This window comes from Carcharhinus amblyrhynchos, chromosome 4 (genome assembly GCF_965287045.1).
Source record: "Carcharhinus amblyrhynchos chromosome 4, sCarAmb.v2.hapA, whole genome shotgun sequence".
In the NCBI taxonomy this organism is placed as follows: domain Eukaryota; kingdom Metazoa; phylum Chordata; class Chondrichthyes; order Carcharhiniformes; family Carcharhinidae; genus Carcharhinus; species Carcharhinus amblyrhynchos.
The window spans coordinates 48,618,685-48,637,954 of NC_137327.1; the positions used below are offsets into that span (position 1 = coordinate 48,618,685).

The window sequence follows — 19,270 nt, forward strand, 5'->3', positions numbered from 1 at the left end:
AAAGACATTTTGAAAATTTCAAAACAGTATTGCAAAGGAGAGAAGTTATGCTAAACATGTACTGGACCTTAGATCACATATTTTGTGCCGTTCTGGTCATCATATTATATAAAGGATATAGAGACACTGGAGAGGGTGCATGGATGATTTACAACAATGCTACCAGAAATGTCTCCGTATACAAATCAGAAAAGGATTGACAGGCTGGGACTCCCTTCTCTCAAAGATAGAAAGCTGAGGGATGACCTAACATAGAAAGAATATTTGGGGAAGATCATAACCAAGGGCCATCAACGCAAGATAGTCACTGAGAAATCCAATAGGGAATTCAGAAGAAACATTTTCCCCCAAAAAGTGTTGAGAATGTTGAACCTGCTCCCACAGGGAGTAGTTGAAGAAAATAGCATTGATGCATTAAAAGGAAGCTGCAATGGAGAAGGGAATAGAAGGTTACATTGTTGGAGGAAAGATGAGGTAAGGGTTAACGAGATGAGGAAAGATGGGAGGAGGCTCTAGAGGAGCGTAAACACTAGCACAGACTGGTTGAACTGAATGGCCTGTTTCTTTGCCATATGTCCTACGTAAAACTGTCCTGCCCCCTAAGTCTTCAGTCCAAGACTATTTTATAGTCTTGCTCAAACAAGACTGTAAATTCCTGTACATAGTAAAAGGACATTTCCATTGTCCACTCCTCGCCCATTCCAATTTTGTGGCAGTGAGATGCTAGAATTCCAGCGTATGTGTAGAGTGGTTCTATAATTAGTAGAAAGACACTTTAAAATCTGCTGCATTTTATTAAAGGTTGCTAGCACTGTGAATCATTCTGCAATGAAGATTTGCTGAGAAACTATACAACATTAATTGGTATTTAAAAGGGATTCACTTGTCCTCATGGTGGTTAGTATTGATCTGTATCAAGCCACAGGAGACATCAATCTTTAAAAAGAAGCTAAGCATCACCTTGGAAAGCAAACAAATCATCACACATGATTTGTGTATTAAAATGCTTGAGAAAGATGAAAGAATTTTCTCTTGTAATAACGGGCAGAATTTCCCCCTAAAATTCTAAGTGTCAATCGGGTGAGAAAACAGTAGGTTTTCTCGCTGGTTTTTTCAGTGAGGTAACAAATACAAATTTTTGGCACTCTTGTGCAAAACAGGAGCCATCACGCGATTCTTACCAGTGGGGGATAGAGCCTAATCTTGCCTGGGAAGCCGGCTGAGCTCCAGGGGTGTCATTGTGCATGGTTTCCTGACCTCCCAGCGTACTGGCAGATCTCCTTTCTGGGCACAAAGCTGATTTTACCGGCAAAACAGTGCTGATGAGATCAGGAGAGTGCGAAATCGGATGCAAACCCGATTTTTCACTTCTCGACCTATCTTACCAGCTCATTATGCTGTTTGATCAGTGTGGTGAGCTGATAAGATCGGGCCCATTATCTTCCATGACTTCAGAACATCCCAAAGTGCTTCAGAACTGAAAAAGTACATTTTGATGTGTAGTCATTGTTATAATGTAGGGAAACATGGCAGCCAATTTACAACAACAAGGTCCCACCCACAGCGCAGAGATAAATTTCAAAATGGTCTGATATTGGTTTATTCACTCGGACACAGGGAGAACCCCCTCACTCTCTTTTGAATAATGCAATGGAATCTCTTACTTTTATTTGAGCGGACAGGTGGGGCCTCGGCTTAACATCTCTTCCAGTGCTACAGTACATTGGCTAATGTAGACTGGGGGCACAGACTGGTTGGTAGGACAGCTGAGGAACAGTGGAGGATTTTTAAGGAGACGTTTTCAGTACTCAGCAAGAATATATTCCGGTGATAAAGAAGGATTGTAAGAAAAGGGATAACCAGCCGTGGATAACAAAGGAAATAAAAGAGAGTATTAAATTAAAAACCAATGCGTACAGAGCGGCTAAAAATAGTGGAAAATTAGAAATTGGGAAAGATTTAAAAAACAACAAAGAATGACTAAGAAAGCGATAAAGAAAGGAAAGATAGAGTGTGAAACTAAACTAGCTCTAAATATAAAAAATGTTAGTAGAAGTTTTTACAAACATATAAAAAGGAAGAGAGTGGCTAGAGTGAATGTTGGACCCTTGGAGGACGAGAGGGGGGATTTAATGGTGGGAAACGAGGAAATGGCTGAGACTTTAAATAAGATTTTTGTGTCAGTCTTCACGATGGAGGATACAAATAGCTTACCGAATATTAAAGATAGAGGGTTGGTAGGAGATGAGGTCCTTAATACAATTAATATTACTAAAGAGGTAGTGCTTGGTAGACTAATGGGATTGAAGGTAGACAAGTCCCCAGGCCCGGATGGGATGCATCCCAGGGTACTGAAAGAAATGGCAGTAGTAGTAACAGATGCGTTAATAGTTATTTATCAAAATTCGCTGGACGCTGGGGAAGTGCCAGAGGATTGGAAAACAGCTACTGTTACGCCGCTGTTTAAAAAAGGTAGTAGACAAAAGGTGGGTAACTACAGGCCAGTTAGCTTAACGTCCGTAATTGGGAAAATGTTAGAGTCCATCATTAAAGAAGAAATAGCAGGACACCTTGAAAAGAACGGTTCAATCAAGTAGACGCAGCACATATTCGTGAAGGGGAAGTTGTGTTTAACAAATCTACTGGATTTTTATGAAGATGTGACTAGGGCGGTAGACAGAGGGGAACTGGTGGATGTGGTGTTTTTAGATTTCCAGAAGGCATTTGATAAGGTGCCTCACAAAAGGTTGCTTCAGAAGGTCAGGGTGCACGGAGTTGGGGGTAAGGTGTTAGCGTGGATAGAGGATTGGCTGTCTAACAGGAAGCAGAGAGTTGGAATCAATGGGTGTTATTCTGGTTGGCAGTTAGTGACTAGTGGAGTGCCGCAGGGATCAGTGCTGGGGCCTCAACTGTTTACCATATACATAGACGATCTGGAGGAGGGGGCTGAGTGTAGGGTAACAAAATTTGCTGATGACACGAAGATGAGTGGAAAAGCAAATTGCGTGGAAGGTGCGGAAAGTCTGCAGAGAGATCTGAATAGGCTGAGTGAGTGGGTGAGGACCTGGCAGATGGAGTACAATGTTAGCAAATGTGAGGTTATCCACTTTGGTAGAAATAATAGCAGGAGGGATTATTATTTAAAGGGCGAAAAGCTGCAGCATGCTACAGTGCAGAGGGACCTGGGGGTCCTTGTGCACGAATCGCAAAAACCCAGTCTGCAGGTGCAGCAGGTGATCAAGAAGGCGAAGGGAATGTTGGCCTTTATAGTGAGGGAGATAGAATATAAAAGCAGGGAGGTCTTGCTGCAACTGTACAGGGCACAGGTGAGGCCGCAGCTGGAGTACTGTGTGCAGTTTTGGTCCCCGCACTTGCAAAAGAATATATTGGCCTTGGAGGGAGTGCAAAGAAGGTTCACTAGGCTGATACCGGAGACAAGGGGGTTAGCCTATGAAGAGAGATTGAATAGACTGGGTCTGTACTCGTTGGAGTTTAGACAGCTGAGGGGTGATCCTATAGAGACATATAAGATAATGAAGGGGCTAGATAAGGTAGAGGTAGAGAAATTCTTTCCACTTAGAAAAGAAACCAGAACTAGAGGGCACAGTCTCAAAATAAGGGGGGAGCAGTTTAGAACAGAGTTAAGGAGGAACTTCTTCTCTCAGGAGGGTAGTGAATCTCTGGAATTCTCTGCCCATTGAAGTGGTGGAGGCTAACTCGTTGAACATGTTTAAATCACGGGTAGATTGATTTCTGATCGATAAGGGAATTAAGGGTTATGGGGAGCAGGCGGGTAAGTGGAATTGATCCACTTGAGATCAGCCATGATCTTATTGAATGGTGGGGCAGGCTCGAGGTGCTAGATGGCCTACTCCTGCTCCTATTTCTTATGTTCTTACAGCATTCCCTCAGTTCTGCACTGGGAGTGTCAGCCTGGATGACATGCCCCAGTCTGCAGATTGTGGCTTTGAGCTCGTGATGCTCAGACTTGAGAGGTGACAGTGTGACCCAAGGTTGACACAGGTGACAGACTTCAAATGTTTGAGCTGAAGCATCTGCCTTCTCAGATGATGTGAACTCTTCAAGAAAATACTTTACTGCTGAAATTCTTCTCTGTCCTAGCCGATTATCATCAGAAACGTTCCAGACCTCCATCCACAGAATCACCACAAGCCATCATTGTTTAAGGTTGCAATTACAAATTGGATAATTTAAGGGATATTCTTTTGCTATGAAATTCCCAACCATTTCACGGGAAGCACCATAATGTTCTGCAGGAGCAGAGGTGAATATTGGACAACATGATGGGCAGGATTTTAGGTTGCAACTGCCCCCAGACTGGAAATTCCTGTCTGAGGTCAAAGGACCTTTAAATGGTCCACCAAATTTCCACCCCACCAGAGATGATTCCTGAGGCAGGTGGGGCTGGGAAATTTATCCCATAAACAAAGAAATCCAATTGAATCTTTGTTTGGGTTTCATAGAAAGGTTATAGTGGAACATTTTAATTTAACAGTCAGAAATATAATGGACTGGTCTTAGGCATGAATATACTTGCACACTATAAACCATTTCATAGGTTTAGGCCTACCTTTTTGTCCAGCTTTCTTCCAGCCATGCTGAGGGTGATTACTCTATTATCTGAAATTTCTTGGGCACTTATCTGTAAATGCAAGAGAAGATGCATTAATATTTCATTTTGTAAATTTATTCACGCAGCTACCTCTTAACACATCTGCTGTACACCAGGTGGGTGACTTTATAATGCTTTGGCATTCATACCAGCATAAAAATAACACTTGTGGAGGACTGAGAATGAATACCAGAACTCAGATTCCAAGGTTGGAGAAGTGGAGAAGGTTGTGAGGAAAGCTTATGGAATGCTAGCCTTTATAGGAAGGGGTATAGAGTATAGGAGCTGCCGTCTAATGCTTCAGTTGTACAGAACATTGGTTAGACCGCATTTGGAGTACTGCGTCCAGTTCTGGTCACCTTACTACCGGAAGGACGTGGAGACTCTGGAGAGGGTGCAGAGGAGGTTTACCAGGATGTTGCCTGGCATGGAAGGACTGAGTTACGAGGAAAGGTTGGAGAAACTGGGACTTTTCTCCTTGGAAAGACGGAGATTGAGGGGGGACATGATAGAGGTATATAAGATACTGAAGGGAATAGATAGAGTCAATAGTGAGAGGCTGCTCCCTAGACTGGGTACAATTACGAGAGGTCATGATCTAAGGGTGAGGGGGGAGAAGTATAATTTGGACGTGAGAGGAAGGTTCTTCACGCAGAGGATTGTGGGGGTATGGAACGCGCTACCGAGTAGGGTGGTGGAGGCAGGAACGTTGGACTTGTTAAAGGTTTACTTAGATAGACACATGAGCGAAACAAGGATGGAGGGTTATAGTAGGGGGTATTAAATAGGGTCAGAGCCTCGGGAGACACCGGAAATGCGGACTTATATGTTAACGTTTTTGTCTTTTTATTCCGCAGGTGGAGGTCCACCTTGTTGTCAAACAAGGGACATGCACACAGTGGGTCGTGCGTGGGCTGCTCTTGGAGGTTCCGGGAGTGGCCTAGTACTTCGTGCCGGTGTGTGTGCTTGATCCTGGACCGGTAGACAGGCGCCGCAACAGCTCAGTGACTATCACTGCTAGCTGTGCAGATACATGGATTTGGGCCTGTGTCTGTGGGAGTTTGCGCATTCTCCCTGTGGTTGCGTGGGTTTCCTCCGGGCGCTCCGGTTTCCTCCCACACCCCAAAGATGTGGTCTTAGGCTGATTGGTTTACCAAATTGACCCTACACTATTCTCCCCTGAATCTGACTAAGTTAGGGGTTCCACTCGCAGACAAGCAGGGCAGGGTAGGTGTAGGAGGATGCGGTGGCGCGGGCTCGTTGGGCCGAAGGGCCTGTTTCCCGTGCTGGGTTGTTCTTTGTTTTGTTCTTTGTTGAGGGCGCAGAGACAAGAGAATTCCTGGCTCCATGAATCCAGCCTTTAAAATTGGCTGCCTGGACATCGGATTTCCCATCCGGAGGGAGCGGACTGGAAAGAAGTGAGGAGGATGTCAGGTACGGGGCAGGATACTGCCTCGGGGCTCCAGCACCTTGTCCAGAATATATAAAAAAGGAATAAAACATGAAACATCCCCTCCACACCTCACCCCTCCACACATGCCAACCAACACCACCTCATGCTCCCACCAACCCCACAATGGCCCCTCAAGCCCAAGCTATGCCCCCATCTATCCCTAAGGCCCTTTATAGCCTCTAATGAGAACTTCGTGTCAACTCATGCCAACGCACCACACTTTGCCATTACACCCACCATGCCAACTCACCATGGACAGACATCAGGACCCAGGTAGAGATGAGATAAAACAACGTTCTAAATGCCCATTACAGACCACTACATTGAAAAAACACTTCCATTCATGAAAACCCATTTAATGTATTCACATTTCTTTAATTAAATAAAGTCTTATAACAACGGCGTTTCATTCAAATGCCCAAGTCCTGATAACAATAAACAATGGAATTTATGCCATGCAAATAATCTATAACCACTTGTAGCTGTCAGTCAAAATGTGAAATGGCAGGCACCTTACAGTGATAATGGACAGTTGTGAATTCAGTCATACAGCATTAACCCATTAATGGAAACCCTTAGGTTTATGTCTTCAGACTGAGCAAAATAACAACAATCATAATTTTCAAACTTTCCAGACACTTTTTCACACATGTAAAGGATGGAACTTTTAAAAAACTCAACTGCTCCCTTTGCCAGGTGCTTGACATTTTTGACAGCTGATTGTGACAGGTCTGTGACAGTCCAAATGAGCTTGACAATAATAAGTTTATGCACTTTGTACACACCTTTATTCCCACTTCTAACAATTCCAAAGGGCACCTTACCTCCCCCAAAGGATACCTGACCTATCCCAAAGGACACCTGGCCTCTACCAAGGGGCACCTGTTCTCCACCAAAGGTATTCCAGGACCGTATCGAAAGGATACGCTGGTAATCCAGCTGAATTGACAAAGTTCAGCTGACTCTTACCAGGTCTAATCTGCATGCATTCCAAGGGCTGAGTAATACAGTCATGTGCCGATAGTAGTTCTGCACGTGGATGCTGGCAACATTCTGACTTCTGGGTCCGCTGTCAGTGTGCGCCTGATAATTGCTGCAAATTAGCAGCAAGGGTGGGTTAGAGACAGTCATCCAGCCCAAATGAATGCTCAAAGGCGGGAAGTCCCAGCTCTGATGCTGCATAGAGAACTAGAACAAGGTAACAGCATTTTGAAAGGACCTCTGGGTCAGGACAGTGTCAGGTGACCTATCAGTCTGGCTGGGTAAGTCAATTTAAATTTTAATTAAGCCCTGCCAACCACTTCAATCTTCACTGGTGGCAGAATTTTTAAAAAATAAACAACTCACCCACTTTGGCATTGAGAAATTGTACATTTATTTCCATGCGGAAATGTCTACACCAAAGAGAAAGAGGAGAAAGGTTCTAGAAGGGGTGAAGCTGCCCCCAGATTCAGTGAAGCCATCCCTGTAACCTTCCTTCATACAGCATATAATTAATGCAACCAGCTCATACTGAGAAAAGGAGGCCAAGAGTTCACTAAACTCCTTCTGTAGTTTAGTGTAGAAGGAGTCACTAAACTCCTTCTTCACTAAAGGCATACTACAGAAACCTTTTGCCATAATGAGGAATCCTGGTGCCATGGCCATCCATTTGATCATGGCCAGGGCCATTATCAGGAGCAATGCTGTAGCCCTTCAACTCATCATCACCATTATCCTCAGACGACTGGCTGCCATCTGGCACATCATCATCCTCCAAGGCATTTCCTCTTTGGGTGGCCATGTTATGGAATGCACACCAAACCACGACCTTCAGGAACCCACATGAGGGGAAGTAATGTATATACCTGTCCAGCCATAGGAATCGCATCTTTAAGAGACCAATGGTCCGCTCCACTATGATCCTGGTTCTCACTGTACCTCCTCTCGGCATTGATTCTGAACACCTTCACAAGTGTCATTAGCCATCTTTTCAGTGGATAATCCGGATCAGTTAGTAGCCATTCCTTTGAGGATGAAGCGGTCCGGAATCTGTGAGTTTCTAAGGATGTATGAGTGTGACAGCTGCCCGTGGACCTGGCACACATCTGAGTGACCCTCTGATTATGATCGCACACTAGCTGCACAGTGATCAAGTGGAAGCCCCTTTCTGTTCATCAAAGTGCACGGCTGTCCAGCAGGAGGCTTATCAGCTACGTGAGTGCAGTCAAAGGCTCCCTGCACCCCAGGGAAAGCTGTACTCTTTGCAAATCAGTGAGGTCCATCCATTTGTATTCGGACATTTTGGGGGAAATAAATGTAATTCCCAGCACTTAGAACATTGTATCAATGAACACCTTGATGCCATAGTGTGCTGCAGGCTGCATTACCCCACTACGATCTCCAGAGACTGCCTAGACTGAGTCTGTTGCGAAGAATTAAAGCACCACTGCCACCTTCAATGTGGCAGGCGTTGGGTAGCTCCCAATGCAATTGGATGAGATCTCCCCTGTGAGCATCTCACATAGAGATATCGCCATCACTCTTTAAAGTCTGACGCCAGTATTTTATCGCTGTGCCTGCCCAAGACTCGTAAGATCTCACCCGAAGCCTACAAAGAATGCCGTTCTGCGAGCCTCGCCCACCCCGATTCTGGGGCTGACGAAGCAGTAAAATTCCGACCTGAGTTTTTTTCTGCCCTAAGTCACACTCAGTTGCAGATGGCTCATTTGCTGCCTATATACCCTTGGGGGTGGCAAAATCTGGCCTGTGCCTCTGATAAGGGTTCCTGTGCTCCTCCTGACCCTTGGGGTGTGTCGCTGCTCCGCCCCCCCTTTTCCTGAGGACTGACAACATTCTGAGTCTCCCTGTATTTCATTCTTCCTCTCACCCAACTTCTCCTCCTCCACCTAATCCTTCTCTACTCCTCACTGGAGGCTGTATATCCAACGGAAAACATTCCATCAAAAGAGCCCTCTGAATCAGAGATGAAAAATGTCTTCAGGGTACCTCTGACCATTTACATGAGTAGCCCCTGGAGCCAATTGAGTTTGAACTACAAAGCTGAGACTCTGACCTTAACTGCAGTTTAAAAATCCACCCAAATGAGCTAGCCTTTAAAAACACAGATTCCTCACCCGCTGCAAACCTGACCCTGAAGACGAATTATTGCCCTCTGACTGTAATACGGCAGCAAGATGTAAGCAGCTGAATTGCCTTGTAAATTGATAATTAAATAATGTGGGTGTGTTTCTGACATTTTGGGACATCTGTGTGCCATACTCCCCTCCTTTTATGGAGCTGCTCCTTTTGAGTTATCCCGAAGTTACTTTTTGTTTATTTGTTGGACACAAAAAGATGTCTGTATGCCATATTATCACAAACTGGCATAATAATATCATAAACGGCACCTGACCGCAACACACCCCTTAATACACTCCACAAAGTGAGAAGCGCTCCAGATCTCAGAGCATAAAATTCAGCCCCAAAGCCACCAAAATCCCACTCGTGTGAACGCGGCTGATGCTTCGAATGGTCACCTGCCTCCATAAAGCTCATGGGCAGAATTCTCCGGTTGTGCTGGTCTAAAAGCCAGAAATTCCCGCTTGACCGTCAATGGCGTTTCACATTCTCTGTAACCCGCCCACTAAAATTCTAGTGGCGGGTGGGATGGGAGAATTCCAGCCCATATGTGCAAAATATTCCCTGCCCCCAATTCCCACCCCTGTGAAAATAGGAATTGCCATGTTCGGGGGCAGGAGTTATGACTTTCAGCCACTTCCACTATTTTTACCATGATGGAGAGACTCTGTAATGGCAGAAGTGTGGGCCCAAGTGCACAAAACAAAGGCTCACTTGGACATTTATTTGGATACTAAGTCATAGCATCATGCTCATTCAGATCAGTTATATAATGACGAATTAAGCTTACTCTGGTGACCCTGACTATATTTCTTCTCCATTAACACCAGCCTTCAAAAACTTAACTCCAAATACTAATTCACTGGGTTAAAATCCCAACACAATAGATCTGGTCAGAATGATTAACCTACTTCAACTGTTTTCTTCATTAAGTTGGTATTCTTGGCACATCTTGGTTTAAGAGTTTAGATGCTATTGCAGTGATGGTCAATATTAAATTTGACTGTACCATTATCGTTCCTTTTCCAGCAGGTTTCCCATTGGTCAAAGTAAGTGGCCGCGTTATCTTCTTGCTTGAAACAATCTGCGTCATTAATCAAAAGTTTACTTTTAACCAGAATGAAGTCTGTGCTGCTTTGGAATAATTCAAGATCATACAAAAAGCGAGACCTACCACTCCTAGAGTACATGAAAACTCTCCAAGAAAATCATGTTCATAAAGCTGTTGGCTGGATTTGTCCTGGTCAAACAAGGCAAATTTCAATTTCTGTACTTCTTCAAAATGATAGTCTACCACAAATTTCTGGGCAAATACTGGGTTTAGGTTGTTCATAGCTGTTTCTGTTCGGCCAATCTGTCAGAGGAGAGCAGATACAATAAAAAAGATTTCACTTTAGCTAACGTGCTAGAACAGAAGTGATCTTATGCTGGACATTTATTTTGTGATATACACTGATGAACATGTTGGATGACTTGTTAAGTTTAACTTTTGTGTTCCAGAAGATAGAGAAGTGGGGAGGCAATTGAGTCCACCTACCTCACCTACATCACAGCATCTGGGGCTGGAGGGGTGGGGGTTGCCTCTACTACCTGAAGACTAACTGAGGTACAGAACAATCTGTATGAAGAAATGTTTCCTAACCTATCTTTTACCAGTTTGTAACTTGGTTATCTTATCTTGCAGCTCTGCTTTATACTGCAAAGAGTACAGAACTAATGATAAGAAGTACCTGTTGCATTCTACTTAGAATCCTATATATTGATGGTTGGCCCCCTCTTATTTGTCCTAGATCTCAGAGTTGCCCATCCATGGTCCAAATGATGTGCAAGATAAAAGTTTTAGGAGGAAAACTGATGCTTTAATACATTGCCCAGTAATTACACCCTGCAGCTCTTGGGAATATTCGAGGATTATACAACAAAAGTCTTTACATATGATAGATATGCATTCTCAGCTCATGAGGTTGATTTCTCTACATTTGCTTTGCAAAGTGTGATGTGTGCTTTTTTTAAATAGTACATTCCTCTCCCCTTCCATGTGCATTTGCACCAATACAGGACCTCCAGTTTTTTTTTCCCCAAGGAACCTGAGTCAATATTGTCAATACTGCAGTCAATACTGCAATATTGCAGTTGTAAATGCGCCTAGTTTGGGGGTGTTTAAGAGATTGGTGGATAGGTTTATGGACGAAAAGGGATTGGTTTAGATTAGAGGGTCAATGTTTTTTTTTAAAAATAAGACTGGTCGGCGCAACATTGTGGGCCGAAGGGCCTGTTCCGCGCTGTGGTGTTCTATGTTCTATACTGACACATAATTTCGGGACCCATAACAAATCCCAAATCATTGTCTCTTTCTTCATTTGACTCCCAGTGCCCTAAACACCCCAAATTTAAATTTTCCATACTCAATCTTTAAATTAATTCACGGCCTTCCCTTGCCAACTTTGCAACCTCCTCTAATCCTACACACTACTTTCCTCAAACTCTAATTCTTGTCCATCTGCCCCTCCCTTTCCCCACCATTGATGGCTATGCCTTCATTTACCTAGGCCACGTTCCCCAGAATTCCCTTCCTAAATCTGTCTTTCCACATCTTGCTGCTCCTTTGTGACTCTCCTTAAATCTCACTTCTTTAACCGAGTATTTTCTTCATTTCTTCTAATGTCTTTGACTCAGCAGCCACTTGTTCAATAATAACTCTGTGAAGTGGTCTGGAACATTTTCAATTATAAAGCATTCGATGAGTTTCAAGATGCTGGGTGAAATTTTCCGGTGTGTTTTGTGATGGTGGAGGTGGCCCACCATTAGCCAGTTGTCAACAGGGCTCCCCCCCTCCGCACCCCACACACACACACACACACACACACACACACACACACACACACACACACACACACACACACACACACACACACACACACACACACACACACACACAGTCAGGAAACCCATGGCAGGGGTTCCATCATCAGCATAACCAGAAGATCCTACCGGTGAGAATGGTGGGAAAATTCCAGCCACTTCTCTACAATCAAAGGGAACACAAAATACTGATTACAGTACAAACGTACAAGTTTGTACCTTTGTGGGACCAATTTACCTCTTTCACTCTTCCAGGTAAAAAATCAAAGAAAGGTAATTATTCCCTTTAAGAACTACTTCTGAAGAAACAAAGGTTCTTTTACTATCGGCAAACAAATTCCTTGAGCAGGACTTTACATCCCATCTGCCACCAGAATCATCTGTTCCCATCAAAAGTCATGGCTGGCTTAGTGAATCTCCCCTCCAGTGAATCCCACCATGACGGGGCTAGAAAATCCCAGTCTTTATTACTCACAAAACTAATTCAACGGTCGCATCTTCTTGTAACATTACTGTTTAGCTTATGTTGGTCTCACATGTGATGGCAGTCATTCCCAACATGATCAATTCTTAACTTCTCTGTGGTCTTTCAAGCCACTCCTTTGTGTCAAATTACTACCAGCAGCTTGGAAAGTTACCATATTCTCAGAGCAAGTTAAGATGGGCCTTACCAGTGATACCCATATTCTTACAGCGAATTGCATTAAAAACAAATTAAACTCATGTTAAAGTATCTGTTGTTGTGCCTTATCCCTCAAGGTCAGAGATCCAGTATGAATTTTCCATGCAAATCAAACACCAAAAAAAGGTCTTCAACAATTTTAAAGCATTCTAATTTGAAATATTCAATTTTTTGGAATTCAGGTTCCAGACAATTTAATGATGAAACATGGTTGAGATGATTAACATTGATGTATTACATGTTGTAATAAGGAATAAGATGTTGACAGGATGAAATTCAGAAAGGTAGGAAAAGGCCCCTGTGGAAGATAAACACCAACATAGACCTTTTCCATCATGGCCTGTTTCTGGGCTGGAAATTCTATGTAATGTCAAAATTGAATCTTCTTACATCTCCTTTCCTCATTCATTCTGTAACTGACTCTCAGCTACAGCTCCCAGACCAGGCCACTATTACTGCAAGACCGAATTACAATCTTGTTTCTTCTTCCTCATACATATGGTCTAACTCCAGCTTAGCCTCTCCGTCACATCTGTGTATTATGAATCATAGAATCCCTACAGTGCAGAAGGAGGCCATTTGGTCCTTCAAGCCTGCACTGACAACAATCCCACCCAGGCCTCATCCTCATAACCCCACATTTTTACCCTACTGATACCCCTGACAGTAAGAGGCAATTTACCATGACCATTCGACCTAACCCGCACATCTTTGGACTGTGGGAGGAAACCGGAGCACCCGGAGGAAACCCACGCAGACACAGAGAGAATGTGCAAACTCCACACAGGCAGTGATCCAAGGCCGGAATTGAACCTGGGTCACTGCTGTTGTGAGGCAGCAGTGCTGACCACAGTGCACCATGCCACTCCTACGTACCCTTTGGCCACCACAGCTCTCCAAAAAGTTACCGTTTTTTAATTAATTACAGTGGCCCACAACTGCCCGGACTTCATTGTTGCTATTCCATACCTGTTATTTTTCAGATGCCACAGCTCTTTCTGTCCCCCTTCCTTTGGAATAGAATTCCCAATAGTCAGAGGCTGCTTACTTCTCATTCCCCATGTTGGTGATTCTGCACCTGAAGTAATGCCTAGTCTCGCACTCCGTATTTAAGGATGGATATGCATACACTGAAATCAGTTCAGGGAAGGTTTACCCTGATGATTGGAGATTTCCCCCCAGGTCACTTACCATCCTGACTTGGAAATATATTGCCCTTCCTTCAGTTGCTGGGTTAAAATCCTGGAACTCCCTCCTTAACAGCACCTAGGTGTACCTACACTGCATGGACTGCAGCAGATCAAGAAGGTAGCTCATCACCACCTTCTGAAGGGAATCCAGAGATGGGCAAAAAATGCTGGGCATCGTTGGTTAGGATTCAATTTTGACACATTACATAGAATTTCTAGCCCAGAAACAGGCCATGATGGAAAAGGTCTATGTTGGTGTTTATCTTCCACAGGGGCCTTATTCCACCTTTCTGAATTTCATCCTGTCAACATCTTATTCCTTATTACAACATGTGCTTACTGAGCTTCCCTTTGAATACATCAACGTTAATCATCTCAACCATGTTCCAGACAATGATGAAACCTGAATTCCAAAAAATTGAACATTTCAAATTAGAATACTTAAAATTGTTGAATAAATGCTAACCAACGATGCCCACATCCCATAAGTGAATTTTTTTTTAAGTTGGGCCTATACTCATTGAAGCTTAGAAGAATGAGAGGCCATCTGATTGAAACAAAAGATTCTGAGGATGCTTGAACGATGCTGAGAGAATACTTCCCCTCGAGGGGGAAGCTGGGGCACAACGTCAAAATAAGGCATTTCCCGTTTAAGATGGGAATGAAGAGGAATTCCTCCTCACAAAGTCCTTAATCCTTGGAATTCTCTATTGCAGAGATAGTGGAGGTTGCTGTATTGAAAGTGTTCAAGGCTGAGTTAGACATATTTTTGATTGTCAAAGGGGTCAAAGGTTATGGGGGCCAGGCAGGCATGTTGAGTTAGAGTCATACAGCATGGAAACAGGCCCTTCAGCCAATAGTGTCCATGCCAGCCATTAGGCACCTATCTATTTTAATCCTATTTTCCAGCTCTTTGTCTGTAGCCTTGTATGCTTCGGCGTTTCAAGTCCTCATCAAAATACTTCTTAAATGTTGTGAGGATTCTTGCATCTACTACCCTTTCAGGCAGTGAGTTTCAGATTCTGGGTGAAAAGTTTTTTCCTCATGTCTTCTATATACCTGACAATAAAAACAAATGGCGACAACAGATCATGCACAAAAAAAATGACAAATACATTTCTTAAAGACACAATATTATCACAATCTTCATCAGTCTCTCATGTGGGGCCTTGTCAAAAGCCTGACTAAAGTCCATGAACACAACATCAACTGCACCACCCTCATCTACACACCCAGTCACCTTCTCGAAAAATTCAATCCAATTTGTAAGACATGATCTCCCTGTGACAAAACCATGCTAACTATTCTCGATTAATCCTCGCCTCCCCATTTAATTCTGTCCCTCAGAGTTTTTTTTCCAATAGTTTCCCTACCACTGAATTTAGACTCACTGGCCTGTAATTTCCCTACTTCCCTTCTTAAATAATGGTACCACATTATCTATCCTCCAGTCTCTGGCCTGGGGCCAGAGAAGATTTGAAAATTGTCAGATCCTCTGCAATCTCCTCTCTTGCCTCCCATAGCAGCCTGGGATACATCTCATCTGGGCCTGGAGATTTATCCACTTTTAGGCCCACTAAAACTGTGGATATTTCCTCCCTCTCAATGTTGTTAAGATCACAATCAGATCAACCATGATCTCACTATGGCAACCCAACTCAAAGGGCTGAATGGCCTACCCATGCTCTTGTTTCTTAGGTTCATACTGTTTGACATGTGGTGGATTCTATTTTCCTACTTACTACCCATTTCCCTTTTAAAATGAGGCATTTTAGTCCTTTCTGTTCTTCTCCATTCTCTAACCAATAATCACACTTCCCTTCCTACTCATCACTCTCCTCTCTTGGCCACTTTGTCTCCTTCTACTTCTCTCCACTTTCTGCAATGTTTCCTAATTCAACACTGGCAGAAGGAAAATATGTTAATTATAGAAACATTTTTACCAATTGACTGAACGGTCTCAAACTCCATCTATGATCCAGACTGTGAAATAATTGTTCTCCTACCTCTGACCATTTTCCATTCACATCCATGAACACTACACAGAATGGGTCAGACTTAGATGTGACATCCCTGTCTAAGAGATTCTGGCCAGACACAGACAACTCCACTTTACAGACGCAGCACTGAGCTGAGCCAACAAGGGCTGCAGGAGCTGGGGTTAGCGTGTATGCCATGGAGCTGATTCACTGCAGACCAATCTGTGGGTTTAAGAGAGAAAGAAAATGACACCTTTACATAAGTTGGATTGCAATATTCAACCATAACCACATAGTAATAACAAAATACAACAAATTGGCACCATAAATATGGACACCAAAAACCTGAAATCAGATGTTTAAAATATTAAATTAAATTTTATAGTAGAATAATCCCTGCAATAAAATGGCCACTTTGAATCTTAAATAATATTCCAAGCAGGTATGATATGTATACATAACTACATAAGGATATATAATGAGCCTGCCAAAGTGGTGACAGTTTTAATGGTGAGACAAATGTGGCCTTACGCACTCAACCAACAAATCACTTTGCATCTTCCTTGCTCCATCTTAAGCCTGTTCACATCTATTTATCATCCTGATCTCACAACTTCTGTTCTCAAATGGAGTTGCCACTTTTCCTTCAGGTGATAACCATGAACTCTGTCCAGAATGCATCCAAAGAGCTGTTTTCTTCCCTCAAAAAAGCCCATGTGACCAGGGTTTCAACAGCTTTTCTTTTAGATTCAAGGAGGTCTTTCTAGCAGCTCTCACTCTTTCACATATATGCAATGAAATGTTGGCCGGAATTCTCCTATCTCGTTCGCCCTGTCACAGCTGTCAGTGAGAACAGAGAATTTGGTGCTCAGCCAAATCTCCATTCACTGCAGCAGTACAGAAAAACCCCAGGCACGGGCAAGGTTGGAGAATTCTGGCCATGATCTCTCAGCCCTAGTCTCCATCAATTTTCCTGGCAACACTTTTTAAAAATTGATACAATTTTCACTGCTCCTCTGACTTTCCGCTGCTGTTCCTTCTAATCCCCCGTTATCATCATCCTACACAATCCTTTGCTTTTCAGTACCCTCACTATATTAAAATCGTGACTTATTGCAGTGCCATCTGTTTAACCAATTCTCTCTCAGGGCTTCATGACTGCTTACTTCTGTTGTTCTTCCTTTTCTCTTACAATTTACACACTTGTGAAAACTGCAAGCTGGCTATCTACTGATGATAACTTAGTGTGTGGCCTCATTTCCTCTCCAACCAGGGTAGTGTTATGCATTAACATGGATTTTGATCTTTTGACCCAAGTGCTGTAATGCTTATTGAGAAAACACAGTAATTGTGAAGTGTGTTCTGGACTTCTTTCTCAGTCATGACCTACTATGCTCTAAAGAAGGAAGGAAATGATTCTTAACCAAGCTGTCTGTCACTCAGTGCAAGTAGAAAACCTAAAGTTTGGGGAAATGCAACCACAATATAATTTAATTCAATATAATGAAAGAGAAAAAAAAAGAGTAATTAAATTGAAAATATGTGCACAATACAATGGGACCTGGATCATTCAATGGAAGATAAATGAGCAATTCGAGTGGCAGTCGGGGCGAGGCAGTATTGAAACAGGAAATGGGAAAGACATTCCAGGGAGGGAAAAGGAAGTGGAAGCAGTCTATGGATGAATAGAAATATTAGATACACTATGACTTTTTTTTAAATAGAGCATTCTGTGCTTACAGGATAGGCTAAATGAAAATCAGGACTAATACCTGCAAGAGAAATTACATCAGATGAGATTTTCAAACTAAGAAGACCTTTAAAAATATCACATATGCGCCACAAATACTACTTCTCTCCTAGGCCACTTTCTCAGCTAAAATAGTCTGTTTGCAACCTGAGTTGGATTTGGCCTCAGGTTGAGCTAACGACCTCACTTACTCTGTTCCAAAGATACCTATTGCCATCTCTTCACCTCAAACTATCTGCCTGCCACAGGAACCTTCATCCGTGATATCTGTCATCTCCAGACTCAACTGTTGCTACCATCTCTTAGCCAGACACCCATCTTCCGCCATATAGATGCTAAATTCTGCCATTATATTCTATCCCCTGCCAAATCTTGCTCACACATCATCCCTCTCCTAATGATTTATAATGCCTCTAAACTTAGAATTCTCATTATTGCTTTTAAATCTTTTCATAATATTGTCGCTACCGCCATCTGTAACCTTCTCCTCCGCTTACTCAAATTCTCCTGGCTGTGTGCAGCCTGCTTGCTGCACTGCATGGTCCCTTTAAGACTGCCGCACAGCCGCACCGTAAAAGGGAAAATTAGTTGTTTTTGCTGATGAAGTGGTGCACCGTGCTGCATGGTCATGCTGCTAACAGGAAACACCAACCGTGGCCTTTTGTGCATTCATTTTCTTCCGTTTTCCCCACTATTGGTTCCTACTTTCAATGGAAAGTATGGAGAGATTCCTGTTGAATCCCGCCTGACATGCTCTCACTGCCAACGCAAAACCCTTTCCTACCGGTGTGGCTGCTTAGCCTAAAAAAAAAGGAGAATTCTGCCCAACATGCTGGAAAACAAGAATATGGATGGAAATGTACCTGAAGTACCATCGAATTATTAAATAAAGAATATAAAAACAAAATGAAAATGCCTAATGCAGATTGACTATCATGTTACCGAGGTTAAAAAGATTACAGTTAAAAAGAGTTTCAAGAAATCAGGGTTTCTTTCCTGAAATCAAAATTAAAAGCTGCCATGATTGTATGATAGTGGGAGTTTCTCATTTTGTTTGTCGTTGAGTGACAAGATGGCATAAATTAAATCTAACTATAAAGAATTAAATGTGAGTTAGCAATAACATTTTTAAAATGTAGGGTGATTAGAATGTGAAATTGTTTGCTGCAAACAGTTTTGACTCGTTTGTGCTGCTTTCGGTGACACAACCCCACCCCCCTAATTGGCATAACCAGTAAAAGAGATTGTGGAATTTCAAGCACAAATCAGATTTCCATGAACTTTTGCATTAGTTTTAAAAATATTTCACTAAAAGCCACCCTACCATAAAGCTGGCCATTTATCCAGGCTAGTCACCATTGGGAGTTCTCAAACTATGCCTATTTGCAGACAAAGAACAAAGATCAAAGTTCAGCACAGGAACAGGCCCTTTGACCCTCCAAGCCTGCGCCAAACTTGATGCCTGCCTAAACTAAAACCGCATGCACTTACAGAGTCCGTATCCTTCCATTCCATCCTATTCAAGCATTTGTTTGTTGTCTCTTAAATGACGCTATCGTACCTGCTCCCACCATCTCCCCAGGCAACAGGCACTGAGAGTA

General features: G+C 43.0%; 1 protein-coding gene across 1 annotated transcript in view; it reads right to left on the reverse strand.

Moving 5' to 3' along the window:
* cpne2 (copine II) overlaps positions 1 to 19,270 on the reverse strand; it is a 259,830-nt gene that overhangs the window by 218,941 nt on the left and 21,619 nt on the right. The window contains exons 2-5 of the mRNA XM_080187114.1: positions 15,947 to 16,141; positions 10,381 to 10,560; positions 10,216 to 10,290; positions 4,592 to 4,663 (exon numbers count right to left, since the gene is read on the reverse strand). Coding sequence (XP_080043240.1) covers positions 4,592 to 4,663; positions 10,216 to 10,290; positions 10,381 to 10,560; positions 15,947 to 16,117 — 498 coding nt within the window. The 5' untranslated portion in view covers positions 16,118 to 16,141. The remainder of the gene's footprint in view (positions 1 to 4,591; positions 4,664 to 10,215; positions 10,291 to 10,380; positions 10,561 to 15,946; positions 16,142 to 19,270) is intronic.